General features: G+C 40.6%; 1 protein-coding gene across 2 annotated transcripts in view; it reads left to right on the forward strand.

Annotated features, from left to right (window-relative positions):
* GRTP1 (growth hormone regulated TBC protein 1) overlaps positions 1-26569 on the forward strand; it is a 626114-nt gene that overhangs the window by 144719 nt on the left and 454826 nt on the right. For both annotated transcript variants that reach the window (XM_069204672.1, XM_069204671.1), the window contains exon 3: positions 17835-17993. In XM_069204672.1, coding sequence (XP_069060773.1) covers positions 17835-17993 — 159 coding nt within the window. The remainder of the gene's footprint in view (positions 1-17834; positions 17994-26569) is intronic.

Genomic DNA, 26569 nt, shown 5'->3' on the forward strand with positions numbered 1-26569 from the left:
AATTAAAAAAAAAATAGCGGGCTGGTTGCTACCAACCAATTTGGGCATGGTTCTGCCCTCACCCCAACTGAAGGGGATAACAATCTTTCAGCTCTCCCCCCAGCACACTAAAATATCTTATCCCAGCGGCAAGCAAGAGGACATTTGATTATTTTGGGTTTTGGTTTTACATTTGGGCCATGAAAGCTTGTCTAACTCTCAAAATCGTCCTACTTGGAATGGTGAAGGCTGCACGTTTTAGACTTTGGAACGCTGCCATGTAAAAACAATTCCGCTACCTAGACACATCTGAAAACTAAACATCTGGGTCCAGGGTGGTGTGCTTCACATGCACTCCGCACCATTTTCTTACCCACATTGTCCTGCAAATGTACAACTTTGCTTGAAATCACACATTTTCCCCACATTTTTGTGATGGAACCTTCCGGAATCTGCAGGAATCCACAAAATTCCTACCACCCAGTATTGTCACATCTAAACCGATAAAAATTCTCCCCCACTTGTTCACCTAAATTTTTTTTTTTCCAAACTGCCCTTTTGGACCCACTTTGGTTCCACCTCAATTTTGACACTTCCCTATCAAAGGAACTTGGCCCACCTACACAAGTGAGGTATCATTTTTATCGGGAGACTGAGGGGAACATTGGGTGGAAGGAAACTTGTGGTGCAATGATCCCACACAGAAATGTAGGAAAAATGTGTTGGTTTTGTTTAGCTAAATTTGAGGTTTGAAGAGTATTCTGGGTAAGAAAACACTAGGGGAGCCATGCAAGTCACAGCTCCCTGGACTCCCTCAGGTGCCTAGTTTTCAGAAATGTCTATGTTTGGTGGGTTTCCCTAGATGGCTGTTGAGCCCATGACCCAACACGCAGGTAGTTTTGTATTAGATAATTTTGCTGTGTCCACGTAGTGTTTTGGGGCATTTCCGGTTGCGGGCATTAGGCCTATCCACACAAGTGAGGTACCATTTGTATCAGGAGACCTAGGGGAATGCTGGGTGGAAGGAAGTCTGTGACTCCCCTCAGATTCCAGAACTTTGTAGCACCGAAATGTGAGGAAAAAGTGCTTTTATGCCAAATGTTGAGGTTTGCTAAGGATTCTGGGTAACAGAACCTGGTAAGAGCGCCACAAGTTATCCCATCCTGGGTTCCCCTAGGTGTCTAGTTTTCATAAATGTCCAGGCTTGCTGGGTTTTCCTAGGTACCGGATGAGCTAAAGGCCAATTCCACAGCTAGGCACTTTGCAAAAAACAGGTCAGTTTTCTTTGGGAAAATGTGATGTGTCCATGTTGTGTTTGGGCATTTTCTGTCGCGGACACTAGGCCTACCCACCCAAGTGAGGTACCATTTTTATCGGGAGACTTGGGGGAATGCTGGGTGGAAGGAAATTTGTGACTCCTCTCAGATTCCAGAACTTTCTATTAACAAAATGTGAGGAAAAAGTGTTTTGTTTTTTTTTGCCAAATTTTGAGGTTTGCAAAGGATGCTGGGTTACTGAACCTGGTGAGAGCACCACAAGTTACCCCATCCTGTGTTCCCCTACTTATCTAGTTTTAAAAAATGCACAAGTTTGGTAGGTTTTCCTAGGTGCCGGCTGTGCCAGAGACCAAAATGCACACCTAGGCACTTTCCAAAAAACACTTCAGTTGTCAATGTAAAAATTTGATGTGTCCACGTTGTGTGTTGGCGCATTTCCTGTCGCAGGCACAAAGCCTACCCACCCAAGTGAGGTACCATTTTTATCGGGAGACTTGGGGAAATGTTGGGTGAAAGGAAGTTTGTGGCTCCCCTCAGATTCCAGAACTTTCTATCAGCGAAATGTGAGGAAAAAGTTTATTTTTTGCCAAATGTTGAGGTTTGCGAAGGATTCTAGGTAACAGAACCTGGTGAGAGCGCCACAAGTTACCCCATCCTGGGTTCCCCTACGTGATTAGTTTTAAAAAATGAACAGGTTTGGTAGGTTTTCCTAGATGCCGACTGATCTAGAGACTAAAATCCACAGCTAGGCACTTTCCAAAAAACACGTCCGATTTCAATTTAAAAATGTGATGTGTCCATGTTGCATTTCCTGTGGGGGGCACTAGGCCTACTCACACAAGTGAGGTACCATTTGTATCGGGAGACTTGGAGGAACACAGAATAGCAGAACAAGTGTTATTGCCCCTTGTGTTTCTCTACATTTTTTCCTTCGAAATGTAAGACAGTGTGTAAAAAAAGTCATCCATTTGAGAAATATCCTGTAATTCACATGCTAGTATGGAGACCCTGGAATTTAGAAATGTGCAAATAACCACTGCTTCTCAACACCTTATCTTGTGCCCATTTTGGAAATACAAAGGTTTAGCTGATACCCATTTTCCTTCTGTATATTTCACCAAATAAATTGCTGTATACCCGGTATACAATGAAAACCCATTGCAAAGTGCAGCTCCTTTATTGGCTCTGGGTAACTAGGGTTCTTGATGAACCTAAAAGCCCTATATATCCCTGCAACTAGAAGAGTCCAGCAGACGTAACAGTATATTGCTTTAAAAAATCTGCCATAGATGGAAAAAGTAATAGAAGAACATGTGGACTGAAATGGCTCTTTTGTACCTCAATTTCAATATTTGTTTTATTTTAGCTGTTTCTTTCCGTAGGAATACCTTGAAAGATATACACAAATGACCCCTTGCTGAATTCAGAATTGTGTCTACTTTTCAGAAATGTTTAGCTGTCCAGGATCCAGCACTGGTTTCACACCAATTTCTGGCACTAACTGGAAGGAGGCTGAAAGCACAAAAAAATTGTAAAAATGGGGTATGTCCCAGTAAAATGCCACGATTGCGTTAAAAAATGTGGTTTTCTGATTCATGTCTGCCTATTCCTAAAAGCTGGGAAGATGGTGATATTAGCACCATAAAACCCTGTGTTGATGCCATTTCCGGGAAAAAAACACAAGCTTTTTTCTGCAGCCCTTTTTTCCCATTTTCTTTTTCAAACTAAATTTTTGCTGTGTTTTGGCTAATTTCTTAGCCCTCCAAGGGGGCTCACGAACTGTGGGTACCTCTAGAATCCCTAGGATGTTGGAAAAAAGGATGCAAATTTGGCGTGGATAGCTTATGTGGACAAAGTTTTGAGGGCCTAAGCGCGAACTGCCCCAAATAGCCAAAAAAAGCTTGCCACAGGAGGGGGAAAAGGCCTGGCAGCAAAGGGGTTAACATGAATCTATTGCAATCGAAATGAAAACACTGTGATGTATCAAACCACATTTTTGGCCTATGCTTAACTAGGCCTCAGCTAGGCTTTGACCCCATCTTTGAACTTACGGCTTTTTATAATGTTAATTTTGTGTTTGTATTTTCCTATTTGACTCTGCACTCAACAGAATATGCACTGTTTGTTTTTCATTGATTTGCTGTTCTCAACAAAACTATAGAAGGAGCCTTTTTGTTACTTTTAAGGATCTTCCTGCTTGATCGCTGAAGACTGTTCAACTGTGTTTCTTTCAACTGTTTATTGTAACATATTTGTTCTGCTATCTCCAATAATATTAAAAAACTCTTACGTTGGGTGTGAGCCAGACACTTTGGATTTCTGATAGGGATGCTGCCCGATTCTCTGTGGATTTACTGCATACTTCAGACTTTGGGCCTGATTTAGATTTCAGTTTAGGGTTACTCTGTCACAACAATAATGGATATCCCGTCCGCAGAAACCTAAATCCCATAAGAAAGAAATGGGATTTAGATTTCAGCTGACAGATATCCAGCACGGTTGTGACAGAGTAACCCCTACGCCAAAATCCAAATCAGGCCTCTATTCTTTTATCAGATTGTGTTTGTTGTTACATATATTTAAAATACTAAGAACATTTATGGCAAATTATTTCAATGCTAATGATTGATTTATTGAACTAATTGAGCCTAATGTTTGTCTTTTGTATTGCACACTAATATTTTCAATAAGTCTTAATGGTTTTCTCTACATTTCTGATCTTGAACTCCCTTTTTGAGTCAATCCTTCCCTTATTGATGGTATTTTGTAAGGCTGTTTACATCTTGTATACAGGGGCACATTGCCTCATCTAATCCTGAGCTCATCACCATTCCAACCCTGCAAACAAGGTGCCACTGTCATGCAAATTATCTGCAGTTTTGTGGTGGCCTGAACAGATTAGAGATAAAATAGATTGATCCCGAGATAATATTTGTTCCCATCTGTAATATGTCTACATTTGATGGTGTGACCTAATTGGATTACTTACAGCGTTCCAGAGCTGCTCCTGCATAATTGAGATCGTTTGTTGCACTTCATGGAGGTGCATTGTGGGATTTATAGTTGAGAGTGCCGATCTGTGTATGGTCATGAATTACACTGCAAGATTTTCGGTTATGCGCTTCTAATTTGTGGTTCCTTAGGATGTTCATTTATTGTGCTTATGAAGTTTTTGTCATATCTGTGAGCTAAAGAATTAGTATTTGTCAAAGCATTTGTTGAAATGAGAAGAGGCTGATTTTATGTTTGCGTTGAAGAGAAATTTTGTTGTTTTTAATGTTATAATGTTTATTATTGGTTAAAGTAATCCGATTCGGCATAGTATTGAGATGTACTGTTGAACTTGTCTGCAGAGTGGTGGTATGTTTTGTGAGGTGCCACATTCACACAGAAGAGAGGGATTTCTAAATTAATAAGAATCTGTCTTTTGTTGAATATATTTAACTTTGAATTAGTATTTGTTTACTCTTTGGTGCACAAAAGTAAAGAAACTAACCAGGGTTGGATGACCACTGGATGGGAGTATGCCTTATTGTGAATGTGGGGTTGACAAGCGCTGCGAAGATACTGGTCCAGTCTCTACTGATTTACAAGATAGATATCTTTAGGTTTCTTTGCCTTTCTCCTTCTTTTAGGTTGGACAGATAAGATTTATTTTGTTTATGTTTGTTGTGGGAAAAGCATTGTGTTGATGTCTGTTCTCAAAGGAGTCACACTGCAATTGTTTGGTTGATTTTGAGATAAATAAAGAGGAAAAAACAAGATACAAAACATAAATACCATGCCATCAGTACCAAACATTTTTAAAAATCTGCCTGCATTGGATGATTCTTCCACAAAAGAAAACATCCAGTAGGAAAATGCCTAGAAGAGTTCATGGATCAACTAGACCAAACTCCACTAAAGTTTAGAGCTCATAACAAGGCCAAAGGACTTTTGCATATTTAACAACCCCACCTTAACGCAGGACCAAAGCTTAATAACCAACTCAAATATTTCAGTCGAAAAGGAAAAGACCTCAAAGGGCCTCTGAAGGATTAGCCAAACTCTGTAGAAAACCGCATCAAAACCACAGGTCAGGCTGAGGAAAATTTGGAGAACGTGAAAATACTACAATAACAATTAAAAAAATGGAGGATGTATTTTTGTCATGCTCTATTTTTTTATACGTTGTTACAGTAAAGCATACAAAAAGGGATGGATAGAGTGCTTGAATTATTCTCGGCTACTGATAATTACGCAGGGATTCATCCCAGTCCATTGTTATTTTGCACACCGTTGCACCTCAGTTTGGACTCAGCCAAACGCAAACCAGTTTTCATTCTGCACCAATGATAACATTCCAGCCCGAACTGCCAGGCCAGGTCCTCCCTAAACCAAAAAACAAGGGAGCAAATGAGTAGGGTATTGCGTCTGTAACAGCCTGTTAATCTCCAGAGCAGTTCCAGTTTCTACAGGTTGTAGACTTCTGCCACAGAAATCAAAGGGACTTTTTTTTGTCCTAAAAGTGACTACTTTGCTAATTTGCCAGACCCCAGCATGGGCAGATGGCAATTCCTCATGCACTTCAGGGCTCGAAAAATCCACTCCACAGAGTCTTATTTGACCAGGTCAAGGTATTTTTAATACTTAAACTGGTCCCTTCTGGCCAGTTTACACTGAACAGGTGTTCTGTTCAGTTGAAAAGTGGAGGGACAATAAAAGATGCCTTTACATTATGTCACATTTACTCTGTTCACCGACAGAGGTCAAAAGTCAGTTTTTCTTACAATTATTTTCCTTCTGACTACAGAGTTCCGGGACTTTGTAAGGTGGACTGTGTGACCTGCTGTTTAGAATGTAAAATAGAAGGATATAGAGTGTCAGGTTTTGCCTAACACACAACATTTGAATGACTAAGTGAACTGTGCAAACATTTCAAAATATATTACAGTAGCAGTGAAATCTCTCATTGGGCTTCCACCCACGCCCATGTCACGTCAGTCACTTTTTTTGGTTCATGGGCTTGCCTTTTAAAATCAGCTTGCTTTCATTGGTGAAAGGCATGCATACGTCATGCCTTTTCTGGTGTTTAGCCCACATACACAGCACTGGTAAACTACTGAAAACATACGAGGCTCCATGTTTTCAGCATGGTTTCTAGACTACTTTATCTTTTTATTTTTCACACAGCATGATTGCGCTGGGGTTTACATAGCGTGATCGCGCTATGTTTTTCCGTTTTGATTTTCAGCGCAATTTTGCTGCATTTTACATAGCGCGATCGTGCTTCATTTTTTTCTTTTAATTTGTGTGGCAAGAAACATCAGGTTAGGAGTTTACAACGCTAATAGCTCTAAATCGAGCAAATGCGAGACCCGTTGCATTGCAAATGCTTGTTTATATTTCTGTGTGATGAAATTTTTTTTAAATGATTTTTCACTTCCCGTCTGCTGGATGGTTTAGTTCAAGAAAAAGATTTCTTTAAATATAATGCATGTTCGAAAAATAAACATAGCCATGGATACCCAGGTTCTGACTGAATATTCTGACTGAATTTCTTTGAACACACCAGCTTGTTAGTGGTGATCAGATTCTTGTGGAGTCTGTACATTGTGTGAGAATATAACGCTGAAGAGTGTGACCTGTTGTCACTCTGGAAATAAGGACATTTATTTGTGAAATTGAAAGGACTATTAGGAGGTAGAGCTTCACAATGCTCCCAAGAAAAGTTAGTATGTAATAGTGTGCATAGTAATGATAACTTACATTTCTTTGTAAGTGTCTGAATTTAAATGAGGATCTTCATTGTTTGAAATGGTATTTGCCTGTACATCATTTGTTTAACAGGCTGTGACACAGTTGTCTAAAACAGAACCTAGACTAACAATCTAATTTGTTGACTCTTTCAAAACATATTGTTATTGCAAGTTTTGTAAGTCCTGTTATTTGATAAGGAACTTTTTGCCTAACCTATTTCCTTGGGCACAGGATAAGATGTGATGTTTACAACAGAGAGATTTCTTTGAGCTCTGTAGGGTAAAAGATGCTGCTGTAGTTCATGAACCACAGATTGTGCAATTGCTCTTTCTGGAACATAATGCCCATTGTCTAGCAGTAGAACAGTGATCATTGTTGGTAGACATATGATGAGTAAAAACACTCCTAGAGTAGGCCAAACATAGGACCAAGAGAAAGTTAAGTATCTATTACAAAACCAATGATAAGCAAGAAGCAGTTTAAGCGTAGTATGACCTCGCAGCATAATGAGAAGTCCTCTATGCAAAAGTCAGAGTCATTCTCAAAAATAGTTGTTTCTTGAAATGGCATAATTTCGATTGATGAAGACTCAGGTGACACTCATAATAAATCATGGAGTTGCATGAAACATGGGCATCTGCAGTGATGGCATCATCAGATTATTCAGTGAAGTTGCTCTGTATAACATTGGAGAAACCGTGCGCTCAGATATTACTTGTTTGTAACTCAATCTTGTGATGTTACTGCTCTCATTAAGGCATATTTCATTAAGAGGGAGATGAGGATTTCAATGTCTGCTGTGGCCCGCTGTACATAATGTGCCACATAGTGCCTTTTCACATGGTTGATGGACACCTGTTTGTTTTTTAATTGAACCTACCAAAGAAGGCAGAATGACAGTTATTTTGCTTTTTACCCCGAGGTTTGTAACCAGTGGTCTATATGATGGTTCAGAAGCTTACTTGCCATGGATTTTTTCACAAACTAGATTCCCTGTTTTAGGGATCCACCCATCAGCAATGGTTGCAATCTTCTCATTGCTGGTGGTGACTTTAGAATGATTTGGTTTAGACAGCTTGTCTCTTACCTCTTGGATACTCTGTAAAACATTTTTCTAGGTTAAACTTTTCTTTATCTGCCACATTCCCAAGATTATCTAGGCCAGGCACATACATAGGAACTCCGAAGGTGACCTTGTATGGAATGCGTCCTCCCAATACTCCTCTAGACAAGTCAATAATGTTCTCTTGACTCCATACATATTATGATACCAGCAGTACCCTAGCAGTTAAGGCATGTTTAATTATGCCATAAGCACACTCAACTAACTTGTTGGATTCTGCCCTAAACGGGTTGCTAAATTACAGATTATCTAAGAGTACAGGCATGGTAGACCTACAAGCAAATGCTTGGAGACGAGCCCTGGACCATTATCTGAGTAAAATGAATGTATTGCTCCCATCATTTTGAAATACTTGAAATCCTTTATGACCATGGAATCACTCGCATTTCTCTGTGGCCACATCTACAGAAATAGAGAACATAAATCAATAGCAACCTATATACACTCATATCGTTTAACAGAATTCATTGGGCCAGTATGTTTTAAATGAATTACCCTGAACTGGATGCTGTAGACTGTGAGAGGAGTTGGCAGGAGTCTCTTAGTAGTAGATGGTTTGATTTGTTAATATATGTTACATTCCCCGACATAGGCCCTCATTTTGGCCCTGCCGGTCTTTTGACCACCAGGGTTAATGTGGCGGTATCACCGCCAACAGGCTGGCGGTTTATACCTCCACATTATGAGTGTGGCGGGTTGGCCGCTTCCAACCCGCCACATCTCCACTCAAACTGCCATGGCGGTATGAACTCCTGTGCCAGAGATATTCATCTCCGACCCGGCAGTCCACAGAAGACTGCCGGCAGCATTAAGAGCCAGCCTACCGCCATGGTTTCCACGGCGGTAGCACCGCCAAGAAAAGTATGGCTGTAGGGCTACCGATGACTAGGAATTCCTTCCGTAGACGGGTCCCCTACCCCGCTAGGGATAACCTGACCCCTCCACCCCCTCTACAGTCACAGCACCCCTGACCACCCTCCCACATATCTGCACACACACCGACACGCACTGCGCATACAGCCATTCACCTCCACTTCCAGACACGCATCCACTCACATGCATACAACCACGCATAAACCACAATACTCACAGATGCATTCACACACACACGCAGACACCACACTCAGCACCTCCCTCCAACCCCTCTCCCCTGTTGGACGTGTGACTTACCTTGTCTGGCGAGGAGGTCGTCTGGCAGGGAACGAGAAGGGGTGCTGCTACCGCCGGCAGCGCCCCACCAGAAGGACACCACCAGGCCGTAATAATGGTCTTAATATGGGTGGCGTCGTCCTCCTGGTGGGGCGGTGCAGGTGGTAGCACCGCCCAGGCGCCTCCAAACGTCAGCATGGATACTGCTGGATTTCCGCCCACTGTGTGGTGGAAATTCGGCAGTACCCATATTATGGCGGCGGAAGACCACCAGCACTGGCCGTCTCCTGGCGCCCGTGGTTTCGGCAGTCTTAAGGAAGACTGCCGAAGTCATAATGAGGGCCATAGTCTCTAGTCTGTTTATATGAACAAGATCACCAGTAGCTTTGCTGTAGCATTGCTATGGTTGCATTGACCCCAGTTTGGGCAAATGCCAATTCCTCATACATTTCCCTGATTAAATCTAATCTGGACATTTTATTAGAAATTATCCTGTCTCTCAATCCTGATAGAATAACTGCAGTAATATTGTCTGAATTAATGGTATACAATTTTTTTAGGAGGAAAGCCTAAAGGAGGCTTTCTGTCTTGTTCGGTGGCATGTATTGCTGTTTAAATATCTGCGTCGACCTTGACCTGAAATCTGGTTAAGTCTGAATTGTAGCTTTGGCAGCTAAATCAGCCGCACAGTTCCCTTTGGCATGAAATCCATCACACTGACCAATGGAATGTAAGACAGCTATCCTTCTCCAGAGTGTTTCTTCCTAATAGGCTTTCCCTTTGAATCCTTGAAACCAATCTAGCTCCAGTGTTGCAAATCAACATTGTAACCTTGCACAGAGGAAGATGAATCTGACATGAGTGTGGGAACTGATGGATTAGTCTTCTGTAATACAAGTAACAGGAAATGAAGTTCTGCATGTTACACAGTGCTGTTGCCAAAGATCTCCGTGAGTGCGCTGCAGATTGAATTCACCATCTTTCACTACACCGTGTACTGCCACGCAGGCTTCAGAGTACTTATACTTTGTTCTTAGCGCTGAAGGAGCAGAGCCATATGTGTAGAATATGAACAAATAAGACTCAATGGTTAAGGCTTTTGAGGTTGGAGTAACATGTTCATATTAGAGAAAAACATGTGTATGAAGAGTGCGATTTCACAGAAACTTTACATCCACAGCACTAAAAAAAGAGACCCACTGCACCCACTTCTGGTGTAGTGTGTGAGCATTAGGAATTCTTACTTTGGTGCCTGCCTCTAGTTCTGGTATGAGAGAAACCACAATGACTATTTTTCAGTGTGCCAAGAGGCACTCCTTTAAAATAGCTGTTTTACAGCTGCAAGAACATATTCAATGGAAGCAAAACTTTCTTTAGCCGGAGAAAACAAGTGAGACTTGTATGCAGTAGGAACATTCTGTTCTTCATTGTTGGTCACTTGGTATGACTCGCAGAAGTGGGTGTGCCTTACTGACCCTAGTTTGTAAATATTTTGTCTCTAGCATGTCTGTTTGCAGAGAACGCAAGATATCAGTGTATCTCTTTGTCCACTGTTTTGCTTAAAACACTGGAGAAATCAAGTCATTCAAAGGTTTCACTGTGCGTAGTGAGGCAAGTAAGTACGTCAAAAGTGAAGAAATCCCAGTGGAGATTGCAACTTTGTTAGGAGGCTTCAAGGTAGCACACTTCTGAAGGAAATCAGAAGCCAGACACTTGCCCTCATTAGATAACTTGGATCACTGTAGGGGAGGCAATGGCTGATATTTTTCTTTTTTAGTCCTGTAAGTTCTGTAAGTGTGTGATGTTAATAATGTTCCAACTTTGACTACCCTAGTTATGTGTACATTCAAGTCGTCATCACTAAGACACATTTTTATTAATTATGACAATACCTCATGGTCTGCTTGCAAGATCGCCATGATATCAGCTGAGAATAAACCAAGACTGTTCTTATATGCAGTCCATCGAAATTAAAGGTGGTTAGATGCTCTCTTTCAGTTTGGACTGAGAAATGCATAATAGATGTCTCGGGTTGTTGTGTATTTTTTCCACACCAGATTCATCATAAAACCTGTGCTATGCCCATTTTGAATTGTATCTGTTCTTGTGTGTGCGTTTACATTCCTAAAGTCCAAAACTATCCTATAGGATCAGTCAGATTTAGAGAAGGGGTTTAGGTACCTCTCCAATCTGGGAAAAGTGTGTGTTATGATATTGTATTAACAAGCGCAATAAAGTTGTCACAGGTGGCCAAAGGAGATCTCTTTTGATTGCAAGAGATATTAGAATAACCTATGCTTTGTCTACCCTGTGATTATACCAAACAACATACACCATGCTTGAAGCGATATTTTAGAAGAGTCTTCCCATGACTTGGTTTTCTGCTGAAAGGTGACTGCAAGAAGTAAATACACACTATCAACCTTATTAGGATGCATAGACCAGTCCTCTGAGAGACTACCCAAAGATATATTTTTGAAATTTTAAATTAAAATGAATTTGTATGTTAAAAATAACATTTATTTGTTTCCACACTTGCAACCAAAACCTATATGTAGGTGGGAGCTCAAATAACATATGTTTAATAGTAGAGGCTGAGAAATTACAAGACCAGCAAGGGGAGGGGGATCTTTGAATTTATTGTGTGTAAAGTGGTTGGGATGATTAGTATTCTTTATATATAAAGAATAAAATTTGAACAGTATTCGCTGTCCTAGAAGATTAGTGTATACTAAGCCAAATCTTCTTGTATAAGGGAAATGAGAATGATGTATTCAAGTCACATTTTCACTCTACATCCACCTGAGATTTGTCTTGTTTTGTTTGAAGAAGCAATGGGTGTATTGTAAATTTCTGATGCGAACAGAAGAGATAGTAATGACGCTGCCAATTGGATACTGAAAGGAGTAGGATTGGAATCATGAGAAAGCTACTTATAAACTGCTTAGGTACAGAGACAAATGAAAGACATTGAGTAAAGTATGAAGGGGGAAAGGAAAATTGATGTTGAGCTGTTTGAAAAGTAAGACAGTTATTGTCAAACCATTGGGGAATCCATTTTAGATCTTTAATATGCCAGGATTTCCAAAATATTATTTTATTGTTGATTTTCACATAATTATTTTGCCTAGAGGAGGAATGACGAAATTGGTATTATGTGACACAAAACTGGGGCGGAAAAGTTTACATGTATTTTTGAATAGGTAGGGACATAGAGAGAGGTTTCTGAGAAAAGATGAACATTCTAAAAGGTTAAAAGGATGAACAATATGCCTTTCAGTGTTGACCCAAGAAGGAGGAATAACAGACTCATCCTCAGTTAATAAAAAGGAGGCTTGTTTGAGAAAGAAAGCAGTATGATATAATTGAAAATATGGGCAATTTACCCCTCCCATATGTTTAGGGGGTGTCATTTTTGCAAGGGACGAGAGGGTTTTTATTGTTCAATAAAAAGGTGAACAGGATCGAGTAAATCTGTTTAAAGTAAAAACAAGGAATATTTATGGGAATAGTTGACAGATAAAGAAAAGTATTATTGGGACTAATATTATCTTAAGGGCATCTAACTGGCCCCACCAGGATAAAAATAGAGTGTTTCATTTGGACGTCAGAGAAGACATTGTGGTAAGATCATGTTCCATATTAGTAGAAACTGTGTCTTTGGTATTAACATTAAACCAAAGACCAAGGTATTTGATCTTTTGTGGATTCCAGTGAAAATGGGAAGAAGTAAAATCTGCATGAAAACATAATTTATTTAAAGGGAGTATTTCACCTTTTTCCTTGTTCAGTTTATATCCTGAGGCAGAAACGTAACTGGTAACTTCCATTAGGAAAGCCGGTAAAGAAGTTTGATATTTAGATGTAAAAAGGAGTATATAATCCCCGTACACAGAGAATTTTAGTTGATCATGTCCGTATTGGAAGCCTTAGATGTCTGAGTTCAAAAAAAGATTCATTAGAAGGGGTTCCAGGGCCAGAACAAATAAAAGAGGAGACAAAGGGCATCCTTGACAGACACCATGATGGAGTGATAAAGGTAATAATAGAAATCCATTTACGATAACAGAAGCTTTAGGAGAAGAGTATATTAGCAAGACTAAATGTATAAATTTTAAACTAAAACCAAACCAAGATATAGTGGAAAAGCAAAGGACCAATCAACTCGATCAAACACCCTTTTTGCATATAAGGCAATGGCTGCCTAAGAATGTTTGTACAATTTGGATTTACTTAATACAAGATTATTCTTTAATGTACTGTCAGAAAGATGTCTTCTTTAATAAATCCAGATTGTTCCCTACTGATCAACTGAGGAAGAAGAGGATGAAGTCGTAAAGAAAGTATTTTAGCAAACATTTTACAATCCAGATTCACAAGGGAGATGGGTCTCTAGGTTTTATGTATTTTTGGAGCTTTAACTTCTTTGTGATTAACACATATTCAGGGATGTGGAATTCCTATCGCCCGACCCCTGGGACATATTGTTTGGGGTCAAGGGCAACAAGTTTTTATGTTTATTTTGACCTTGGGACAAGTAGGCCCAACCCCCTGCAGCACAAACCCTTTAGCTGCCACTTTACAGAGTAGGGGGCTATCTGCTGTTGAGGTGATGTGTGTCCAAAAGTTAATGCTGTTCAAACTTACATTTATGGTTCATTAATGAAATGTCTTCATTATTAGTGAGCACTGTAAATAAACGTTTTAAGGTCACGCTGCACTACGGACATTGGTTCCAGTAAAAAAACAAATAGCATACGTTTGAAAAGTTTGAGGCTAAATATAATGCTCCCAGAATGCTGTCTGATTAGATGCAAATATTTGCAGAAGCTTGTAAGCAAGAGTGATGATTCTTTGGTGTCAAAATAAAATGTTAGGAACAAAATGCAAGTAGGAAAAAAAAGGTTTGCTACTATGACATTTTAGATGCTATTTCTTGGAAATGTCATTTAGTACAATGTGTTGAGGCATGCTAGTATGCCCAAAAAATATTCCTAATGGAAAAATCATTGTAACCATTTTCAACAAGATTATAGGAAGCATGAAAATAAACAAGCACTGACAAAGTCAACCAATCTGACTTTTTTTTTTTTTAGAGTCTTTTAGTTTCATCGATGCATGCCTTGTTTTGACACAGCTTTTGTAACAATTTATTGTTGTGGAATCTGCCAAGCCCTCACCATTTTAACAAACACTGTCAAAAAGAAAAAGGGTTTTGGTCTCAAAAAGCACACATTGCTACCAATGGTGTATCAAAGACCTGCACCCTCCCTCCAGGGGGGGGCCTCAGCACAGCACCTGCTCTGAGTGAGCCTGGTGGGGGGGGTGCTCCATGTTCTTTGCAGGGGGCCCCACTAGTTTTGTTGCACCACTGATTACCACTGTAGTTCCTGGCACTGAACAAAACTACTTTGTGTGCCAATATGCTCCCTGTGGAACAGCAGAATGTGATCACTCACAGTAAAGCCAGCCCACAGACATAGTGAGAAATAGAAGTTTAAAAAAAACGAAATGTCTGTTAATGCCAGACCTAACTATGGACCCAGTTCTTAAAGAAAGTAACAAAAGTGCACCCATGGTATATGTCTTTGAATTAGTGGCTTTCATTAATTCACATGAACTTACAGTAGGAGACAAGGAAATCGTACTCCTAGAATATATTTGTGAACTGTATTTTAACATGAGCAAATATGCATGTGTAGGTTTGCTCATGTGAAAATCTGTTGGACGTTTAAAAGTTCACTCTCCGTCCAACCACTTTTTTCCCCAACTCTGGAAGAACTTCTACTTCTGCCATTGCCAGGAGTAAATGTCCAACCTATCTCATTATGGGGAAAAATTAGGGCAGAGCTGGTGAAAATCCTTAAAGTGTGCAAGTTGGTGGGTTTGCAGACTCAAATGCATTCCATCTCTGGAACTATTGCTTAATGCTTACTCCAGCCCCGGTATGTAGATTTGCAGAAAAGGGGCAAAATAAGGAAATTGCTATTGTAGGGATTGAAACTGCAAGTATTCAAGCCCTACTATAGGCGTAGCCCTGGCATAATCAGAGAGTCTGTTACCAGAGCTCTTACATAATGAGATTGCTGACATAATTTGTTGCCGCAGTGCATTGCACCAAAGGGAAAAGTCGATTTTTTTACAGGACAAGTAGATTAAAGAAGCAACCTGTCCCACAGACAAGAAGATATTTTATTAAATTCCACACCCCTGCATATTAGAGCCCCTTTGAAGGAGCCCCCAGTGGAGTTTGAGGTTATAAAATGAGTAAGGAGTTGATGTAATCTGGTAGTTAAAGTTTTAGAAAATGCAAAAAAACGTGTATAGTAAACGCATCAGGACCTGGCGTCCTTCCTTTCTTTATTAAATGTATAGCAGTAAGAATATCTTCAATAGGAATGTCTTTGTCTAAGGAAGGAAAATCTACCCCTGAGAGGTGAGGTTGGTGGATGGGAGATAAGTATTGAAGAATCACCTTCTTAAGCTGGGTATTCAGGAGTATGAAGGTTATTAAAATGTTTAGAGAATTCTGATAAAATAATCTCATTTTTATAAACTGGGGCATTTTCAGAGAAAAAAATAGATTCTATTTTAGTTTTTTCTCTTTTAATTTTTAGGTTGTGAGCAAGCAGCTTTCCAGATTTATTCTGTCCTCCATTATACTTTTCACTAGATTTAAGGAGGTAGAAATTGGCAATCTCTGTTGAATTCTTATTAACAACAAATTTAGCTTGGATGAATTCATACAAGCATGCTTTAGATTTAAAAGTGTAAATCATATGTTCGAATTGTTTAATATAAATCGTAGTTTGATTACATTTTTCAGATGCTGATTTTTTTTCTTCTTACCCCCGCAAAGTAAATGATAAAATCCCTAGTCACTGCTTTGAAAGAGTCCCAGAGAATCTGAGGAGAGCTATCTGGTGTTTCATTAATAGTAACAAACGTCTATAGCAAACTTCTCAAATTGCTGAGTGAAATTAGAATCAAAGAGAAGTGAGGTATTGAATCTCCACCTCTTGTAACCGGAAGTATGCAGGATGAGATCTAAATCCAAAATAACAAGGGCATGTTAAGAAATTAAATTAGAACAATTTCTGATTGTATAACATGTTGAATAAGTTATTGCAAGATAAATAAATAGTCAATTCTGGATTGTGAAAAGTTAACAGGGTGGAAAAAGGTGGATTCTTGTAATGTGAGGTGACAGAGTCTCCAAGCATCGGGTAAAGATCGTTGTTTAATAGTAGAGGTAATTTGTGAATACATGGGTGATGTGATAAATTTGAACGTGGAGTGAAGGGATCCTTAACCATATTGCAATTCTCCCCAAAAACTAAGTAAGAATCTGTGAGATTTATTAAGTTAAATAAAATTTCAGGCCAGAAAGACCTATCAGTCTGTGTGGGAGCATAAAAATTAAAGATCGTTTTAGGTATTCTGTTGATAGTAATGAATGATGCAACCCATCTGCCCATGGAATCTGAGTCTTGGGAAATAACTTGGATGCCTAAGGATTTGATACATAGTATAGTTATTCCATTCCGTTTCCCTGTACCCGGGGAAGAATAAATGTGACCAATCCATTGTTTTTTAAGTTTATCAATTTCAGTTTGTGCTATATCAGTTTCTTGCAGCACGACAATATCCCCTTTTAAGTTAGATACATTAATACTCGTTGGCGTTTTATTGGAGAACCCAAACCCTTAATGTTCCATGACATAATTCTCAATGTTATTTAATGGGAAATAAGAAAATTATAACAGTTAGTGTGAATCAATGATAACAGAATCCAGTAACAATATAGATTTAATGCAATGATTTGGAAATAAAGCAATGAAAAAAAACTAGAAAAGGATATTATAAGAAAGGTTGAAAGTATACAGAGGGATAAAAAGAAAGAAAAATATGTACGTGAAGAAAGCAAGAAGAGAACAGAATGATGTAAAGAAAAGGGACAACAAATACAATAGCAAGAATAACAGAACCTAGCTATAAAACAGACACAAATTTGAGGGTGATGGAGCAACATAAAGAGGAATGACACAGCCAAACTCCGTGGCATACGAGAAGGGAGGGAAAACCAAGCCACATAAAACTAAATATATAACTTCCTCTTCCAGACACACGGAAATTGCCTAAAAGGAAGGAAACTACAATATTAAACAAATTAGAGAAATGAGGTATATGAGACATTAAACAAGTTTTATAACTAGCCATTAATGAATAATAACAATATGTTGTATCAGAAACATTCTATAAGTAGAAGTGAATGAAACCAAAAGGTCAAGTAACATTAAGTATGGAGGTTTTCCATCGATTCTCCTCTGCAGCTATCAATACGCTTTTGTAAAAGACAGGGATATTCATAATTAGTACTCTTGTTGGTGTCTAAAATCATGTTGCTGAATAGGTATGAGTTTGTTCTAATTTTAGGTAAATGAACGTATAGTGGTAACAGCGAAGTATTTTTATGAATATTCTGACACCACCTAATTAGCTTTCAAAGGTTATTGTTGGTTTGTAGAAATATGAAATTGATGTACATTTATTTTTTCTGTTTATAGTGAAGCGATACATTAGGAAAGGTATTCCAAATGAGCACCGCTCTCTGATATGGATGATAGTCAGCGGAGCCCAGGAGCAGCTGGATCTCAACCCAGGGTACTACCAGAAACTACTGGAAGGTGAAAAAAATAACAGGATAGTGGATTCTATCCTGACAGGTGAGGTCCTAACTCTGCCTTCATTGATTTACAGCACAAATGTGAGGCTATACCTAATAACCACTGTCTTGGCTGACAGGTACATAGGGCTGACTGATGGAAAATGGCCTTCTGTTACCACATCCCTGGCACTCATTTTCGGTAGGAGTACGCTGGGAGTAGAGTCATACTGTTTTGTGGGTATAAGTTTGTCAAAGGTTGTAATGCATATCATACACAAATCTACCCCACTTGCCAAAAACTGACAAGGATTGGAGTAGGTGGGCGTTTGAAAGAAAGTTCTTCAAATAACATTTTAAATTATTTTCAGGGCGATTTTTAGCTATGATGTACTGGGTACATAAAATGCTACTCATCGGTATGCATGCTTCATTTCACATGTTTGGAAGCTAGTCAACTATAGATGTTTCAGTCACCAGGCAATTTACATTGTGTTTGTGTACTCCATCTACTCAGTAACTGTGTTCATGTCTTGAAAGGACATTTGTCAATATGAACCTTTTGGTAAAGTATTTACAAGTAAAAATGTCCTTGAAATGCTTTCAACCACCCCCCTTTGTGTTTTAATGTAGCTGATATCAGAGTTTCACCTTCAGTTTGGGGTGACATTGGAGAGAAAGGTTTGGTGCAGCCATATAGTTTTTTAATGACCATGCAAACAATGTGTAAGTAGTAACTGAATCTGTAACAATAGTAGTTCAGAGGTACATTTGATAGTGGATATCTATTTTGAGAGCTTGTCAGGGTCCATTTCTTCAGTGCTGTTTAATCCACACAGACTCTTGATACAGGGAACTCAATTAATGTTCTTTAGAAAATATGTGTTCCATGTTGGTTGACAAGGGTTGTGGGATGTCCACAGACCATGTAAATGTTTCCTATTTAGATTTATTTGATGTAAATATATCATATACGGATAACCTGAAAATATGGCATAGTTTGTCAAAGGTTGGCGTACTGTGGACACCCTTGCTTTTTCATTTGAGAACATGGCTTCTGGATTCAGTGGCCCATTCAGTGGCCATCAAGAGCTAATTTCCGAAAGGGGTGGTCATATTCATCTTTTCTTAAACATCTGGTTCATTTTTCATTACTTGACTGCGAAACCAGGCAACGAAAGAGAATGCCGCACCTTTCTGCGTTTCTGAATTGACCTGGATTTCATCCTTTTTGTAAACCAGTACAACCGTATGTGCTGAAAAAGTGTATTCTGCAGTATTTTTGCAGGGGAGTGTCAATTTAGGAGTGACTGTTCCCAAGACTATCATTGCTGAGGTGAATTGAGTATATAAGCGGTTCAGGAAACCCTGTACCTTGACACAGGAATGTAGTCTGCAAATGAGCCAGTAGGAAGTGGAAAGCATGCTGGCTACTCAGTTGATTGCACCTTCAAGAACAGGGTCATCTGAGATCTTGAGTCCAACCTAAGTTAAATGAGCTGCAGGAAAGCTCCAGCGTACCTTCCCTGATCTCTGGTAGTTGAGCAGATGCATTCTTCCAGTAGTGCATCCTTACAAACCTAGTGGTCGAACCACTTGGACTAGTGAGTACAAACCTCCTTGGAAAGGAATCAGGAAAGACAGGATCCTCACCGTAATGTGGAGTCCAAAATGAATCCTCAACAGCTCCTGTGGTGGAAAAACATTTATCGTCTCTAGACAGTTCAAACGCAGGGAACAGAGCATGCAGCAGGAGAGGGTGCAGTTATTCTTGGAACCACCATTTTTACACTAATTTATTTGTTCACAAGCTGCTGCTAGTAACTCTAAAAGCAGGAGCATGGGCAAGATTGTGAAGTCTTTCCCAGTTCATACATATTAATATTTGCACAGGTTTCATAATAAATATCAGTTGTTGAACATTTAGGCCAGGCATGAAATGCCATAAAATAAATTAAACCTAAGTTGCAGAACAAAACCTTCACATGCTCCTCCACCAAACTTTGCCCTACAGCTTTAACCCTAGGGAACTTGCGTCCCACCTCGGAGTTCCCTCTTTCTGTTCCCGTAAGACATGAAGCACAACTGGCCTTCCACAAAGGCATCATGCCTGGACTTTTCACTCAGTACAGCCCTCTCCACCACCTCCAATTGCATTAGCTGCAACTCAGCCATACATTAGCACCAAGAGGCTACTGTAGCCGTGTGTGTTTAAATAAATAAAACTCAAACGTGCTGTCTGGTCTTTATCTGTCAGTGTGTGCAGAATCTCCTCTAGACTCATACCTTTTTAATTGTATAGGTTTTGTCATCTGATCTAGGAGTAGCCTAGCCTGTACTCACCATACTGTTTGAGTTTCAGGAGTTTCGAGTATTTCTTTATAAATCAAAGCCCAGCTTTTCAAATTTTTAGTTGGCTGGTGCCAGTTTAGTGTACCTTTCATTGTTGTGATCAGATTTTATAAATAAAAAAACTGGCGTCTGTCCGTATTGCAGTCGCGGCTTGCAGGGATTCCTGGGGGCGGGGCGCAGCACGTGGGGGGGTGGTTTGATTGAAGGGGGCATGGGAGGAATTATTAATAATAAAATTAATTTTTTTTTAAAAACCTTACCTCTGCTCCCGTGTAGCGAGCCACTCCTCTCCTTACCTTCAGGATGCTGCAGGCACAGGCTCCCAGCCTGCCCTGCGGCCAATCCTGGCGCTGCTCAAAGCAGCACCAGGATTGGCTAGGAGGACCCAGGCAGGGTGGTCCCAGGCAGACCAGGAGCCTGTGCAGGCTCTCTCAAGCCCGGCAACTGTGTGGCTGTGCACTCCCCCTCAGTGCACGTCACCCCGTGGCCTGCGCCTTTCAAAGAGAAGGATAATAAACATAGTTCATTATCCTTCTCTTTGAAAGGTTTTTGCGGCTGCTGTTGCTGACGGGGGGCAACGCTCCATCACCCTTATGGAGGAGCCGCCCCTGCCTTATTGTCCACTTAGGAGAAATGTTAAATGCAATGAAGGGGCACTTCCACCTCGCAAAGGCAATGAAGTACAATCCTCTGTTCTGAAAACTGTCAGGCAGCAATTTAGACGTTTGGCATTTAGCTGCGTTCTTTTACCCATGGTTCCAACATGATGAAGCCAAATGCTTCACATTTTTTTTTAACTTGAATGCTTTTTACCATTCTCAAGGGGCACAGAGGCGCGATGTGCTTGCCGTAAAAAATACCAAAAATTAATGCATAAACTAAAAAAAAAATATGATTTGAAAGAGAATCTAAAATGCTAACCCATCAGGTACTTCACTTGGTTCCATACAAAGCAACCCTGTGAAACATTTGAATTGTATAAGACGAAGGTTGGCTGGAATCGCCAAAACCTTTGCTGCTATTTTGGCCTCTCACTAGTCATTGTCATCCAGCTCTCTCACATCATTACCCTAGGTGGCCCTGAGACCAGTGAATGTGTAAGACACATTCATCCTCAGGGACCAATATAGCCTGGAGATCCCCTTGCATCCCAGAGGTTCCATCACCAATTTTGATTCAAGGGGATTACAATTCTGGACCTGTTTCAGTTCCTTTGCATACATTGAAAGGGCATGGCGAAGCTCAAAATATCTGTAAAATTGGCACTTATGCAATTGGAATTTCTCACTTAATTGATGATAGGATCTGAAGTCCGGACATCTCCTTGATACAATATGCCGCAACCAAGAACCGTCCCACAACGTGGTCAGACGTGTGAGCCCATGTAACAAACTAATATTTTTCAGAGCGGCATGTCGACACAGTAAGGGGAGTTTTGTGCACAGGGTGCACAGGAAGTACAGGGGGGACAGCTTCCTGTACAGAAGAGTCACCATCCTAAGGGGGTCAAGGCTTCAGAATCCAGCCTTAATGCCAAGTCAGTGTGGTCACTAAAGAGTCAATGCCCAATCTGAACCAACCTTTGGGTTGCCCAGTAATATGCTCTCAGATCAGGGACACGCAATCCAGCCTCATATTCATGCTGAGTACAATCATAGTACGAAACCCTTGTAACTTCCTAGCTCACTAAGCTCTTGTGCGGATGGATCAAATATATGTAAAGAAGGTAGATAGAAAAGAGAACAGGAAATTCTTCAGAACATATAAATTCTGTGGAAGTCCAACAATCTTGTAAAGCGCCACTACCCATGGTGGAAATCAGTAATTCCTGCGCCTCTAAATCAACTCAAGCGAGCAATGTTCAATTCCCAAGCAACATATTGATCCCATTAACTGGGTGTCATTATGGTTCCTTCCTGCTAAAGGCCCCACGGCCAGAGTTAAAAAGGAGTGGGTACAGTGGAAATCCTTGTTGGGTACCTTGCTCTACTGAGAATGCTGAGAAGAACAACCCACTCATACCGTGCTCTAATGGAAGTGAGAAAACACGGACCTACATCCTCTGCAGATCCTGGAAGAAAAAGGGCCAATGCACAGTATTGGATGGTTTCCCTTAATCTGTTGAAACCAAAGCTGCTTAGCCCTGCAGCTCAGAGGCCCTGGCCAAGGCTACATGAACCCTACTGCAGGGAGTGCCTAGTACCTCTTCATGGCATGAAGCCGTTCTGATTCTCGTGGATGAGTCTGCACTACCCTGTTAGCTAAGCATTTTGCCAATATCTGTATCTCAACATTTAGTAACGAGATAGGTCAATAAAACGTTCATTCGTTCAGTGGTTTATCCGGCTTACAGAGAATAGTTTTCAAGGCTTCCAAAGATCGGCCAGTAGTTGTCTTATTCGCTATCTCTGCAAAGAGGCTCAATAAATGGGGAGATAGGAGAGCAGAAAAATACTTAAACATTTCAGTCGTTTGTCCGTTAGGACCCGGAGCTTTCTCCGCAATAATGGAGTGAACCTTCTGCAAATAAAAGGTAGGTCCATGTCCCTGCGTTCGGAGTCATGAGCGCCCATATTAAAAGGTCAGCTACTATTGGATGTAAAGTCTCACCCACACTTCGGGGTCTGGCCTGTATTGTTCTTTCTGGTAGTCTGCAAATATCATTACTATTTACAACCAGACCCACCTCCAAGTGAAAGCTCAGGAACTATTCTAATACCCATCTCCCTTCAGCACCTGGATTCTCATTCTGGCAATTAGCCACATCTTATACATCCTGATTGATTGATTGATTGATTAATTGAAGAACAACCACTGCTGGAGCTTGCTCGTTCTGTTGCTGAATTCATAGGCTGTATATCGAAAGATTGCCCAGCTAGTCTTGCCGTGCCAAGTAGTTTGTGTTTAAGCTGCGCATGGTGGCTCTATTACAGCTCAGCGGTCCCAATATGTCTTTACACTCTACGTTCTGTATTGCGCTTAATAGTTCCACAATCTAACTTCCCCTATCTCTTTCACTTACCTTGACACAGCAGACTTGCCCAAGGTACACCGCCTTATAAGCCTCCCAAAGGACACAAAGGGAAGTAACCAAAGAAGTATTACATTTGAAGTAATGGTGTGTCTTAGGGTAATGGTTCTTAACCTTTTGACTAATGTGGACCCCCTCTTAATCATTACTGGAATCAGAGCCCCCCCATTAAATCATTTTTCGAATCTGGAGGCCCCAGTGAGTGATTGCTAAAGCCGGGGACCCCTCCCTAAGCAAATTTGATGATTTGAACCGCAAAACAACACACAGAAATACAGACACAAGCATTCACGAAGGAATTATACAAATGATTAAATATTTTAATTCACAAATATACAAAATTTAAATTCTAATTTTAATGGGAAGGTTGGAGCTTTTCTAAATTCAACTGAGTCCACCCATTTTCAAATTCCTTCACATGTATAGGACGCTTCAAGTTTAAGAACCACTCTCTTAGGGTATTCATAATAATCTCATCTTCAAACCACCATGTATTAAAGTACTAGACACTTCTGGAGCCCCACTGTGGCTGAGACAATCCTACTTTAACAGATCTGTGGACCAATAGACCCTCTCTAAAGGATATTAGCCTTGGCCATGGAGCCCAGGTGCTTCATTGGAACAAAAATATTGTCCAGATGGGAATGACAAAGAATGCGGTGCTGAATAGTGCATGTACTGACTTGACAAAGAACGCCATCCTTGCGAGACATTATTCATGACCAGGAAGCCCACCCATTTGGCCAGCACTGATGACCTGGTCTACTGCACAGGACAGTCCACATCCCACTCCCTACAGTGAATCGTATTTATGTCCTAAAGGGAGTGCTATGCTATTCAAAGCATTCAAGATCATTTCTGTGATCATTTCCAATGTTGTGGTCACCAAGGAAGAAGGTGCATAGACATTGTAAAGTGCACACGGGACTCCTTTCATCGTCCTCTCCAGCACTACCTATCAAACCAACCTATCATAGTGTACATTTGACACTACTAGGGCGAGGGATTTATGGGGTAGAACCACTGTAACCACTGGTAAACCCTGCTTTGTAATCCCACGTGTAGCCATGATGACCCAGGAACCAACAATCAGTACCCAGCAAGTGCTTTCTGCAAACACAGGATATCAGAGGAGTGGCGTCTGGTGTAGTACATAACACCGCCCCTTTTTTTTTTTTTTTTTTAAATGATTTTATTGAAATTAAGTGAAACAACGGCTGAATATACACAGTTACCACATATATAAAGCATGTAGGGTGAAATGCTACAGATGCATTCTTTATCTAGTAGCATCTTTTTTGGATCGGGAGCCCTCTTCTTCCTGCCAGTAGTGTGGCAGGATTCTCCCCGTCTCTGTAGGGAGCACAGGAGGTCCAAACTTCTCACCCTGAACATCACTTCCAGAGCAGCCGAACAAGCGCCCACCCCCCCAATGCTCTAGTGTTTGCATCTAGTGCCGCATGCACCAATAGGTTATGCATCATTGTTGAGCCTCCTTGCGAGATGTTCTGCTAGAGGCCAAGTAGGGTCAATATATCTTGTGGTCTGCTACTAACAGACCCTCTTTTAATTTTATTTAGAAGCCTGTTGACATCCAAGTTATAGGTTTCTGATATTGTAATTTATTGCCCCTTTCCTGTGTGGCTCAAAACAAGTAATGGAAGATAATGTAATAAAAACTCCCCTACCTTCCCCCCCCAATCTGTCTGTTTGCATGGAACTTTACTAACAAAATAATACCCCAACTCTCCCCTCTAAACACTTCCTATCCAGAAGCACCTGTTGCCCTGAACATTGCAAGATACAAAACAACCCTCAAACCCCCCAACTCAGGAATAACATTACACTTTTTTTATGGGACGGAATCCCTAGTAGAGTGCTATGGCTTGAAAACATTAAGTAGAGTCGGCCAACCCTCCATCTGAGACCTCTGGTTGGGGAGGAGGTTGTTGCAACCCACACCTCCCCCCTTTGGTCTTTGGTTAAATGGCTATTTTTAGCTTTCCTTTAGACACAAGGCTTTTATCTGAGAGACCCTCTGCCAGCAAGTATTTATATTACAAAAGCATTTGGTGTACTAAAAGCCTGTAAACCTAATTTAGTTGCATTTACCCTGGTCTATGTCCTTAATTATGGTAGACCTTTTTCCAATCTGAGGGTTAGTGAATTGGTAAGCTATTAGGAGACCAGGTCTCGTATTACAAATAGGGTGCATTTTCCCTGTTTACACCATTTTACAAGCACCATAATACATGGCAAATATGTAGTGCATGCTGAAGTGCAAAAAGCGGCAACACCCCCTCCAGGGCCAACCTCTCTCAAACAAAGACATACATAATTTGACAACAGATTTAATGGAGATGTTTAAACATATTAGGCTAAACAGTCAGTTCAGATATAAATATGAGGTTTGGCTAGGAAGAGGCCAACTGACTGGCATCAGCAGCCAATGAGCTTGTCTTCCAACATATTGGAGGCATTAGCTTAAACACTCTCCCCGTCATAATGTGGAACTTAAAACTGTAAAGTGCCCTACGTGTGACGGGGATGAGACCACAAAAAGTGCATAGTGGCTAACAGACATAGAAGACAATTAAATTCCTCCTACAGGCCTTCCACTAGCCATGAAGGGGTTAGGGGATATGAACATTTTTGTTCCTTCTTCACACCTGAAGTACCCCTTGCAGCCCACCTTCCTGGCACCACCATTTTAAATCCTCTCCCAATCAAAATGAGAAACTTAAAGCTGTAAAGTGCATAATGCATATCTGGAATTAAACCACAAGCTGTAACCTGTAAGGTGCATAGTGCCTAACAGACATAGCTAACAAACAAAACCCTCCTAAGGGGCTCTGACTATGCTTGACAAGGTAGGGGGGTATGAGCATTATCGTTCCTACTTCACACCTAGTACCTAGTACCTAGTATATCCCATAGCAGCCCGCCTACCAGGCGCCATCTGTGCTCATCCAGAGCCTACCATTGGCGCCTTCCTATCACAGAGGGCCTAAGGTCATAGTTAGGGTAGTCTTTGGCCTTGACCAGTCCTTTGTATTTGTCAATCAAACTGCACCAGCTGTATGTTCACCTTGATGCTTTGAGGATTTAAGGACTCCATTGCGGCTGACCTACAAGTTCTTATTCATAGGGCTTGTTCAGCCCTCCGGTGTACGATTAGGCAGGGTAAGAGGCAAAGGACATGTGACGATGCTTCCTTTGACTGATGGCATAAACAACACCTCATGTCCTCCAAT

Source organism: Pleurodeles waltl, chromosome 8 (assembly GCF_031143425.1).
Source record: "Pleurodeles waltl isolate 20211129_DDA chromosome 8, aPleWal1.hap1.20221129, whole genome shotgun sequence".
Classification (NCBI taxonomy): Eukaryota; Metazoa; Chordata; class Amphibia; order Caudata; family Salamandridae; genus Pleurodeles; species Pleurodeles waltl.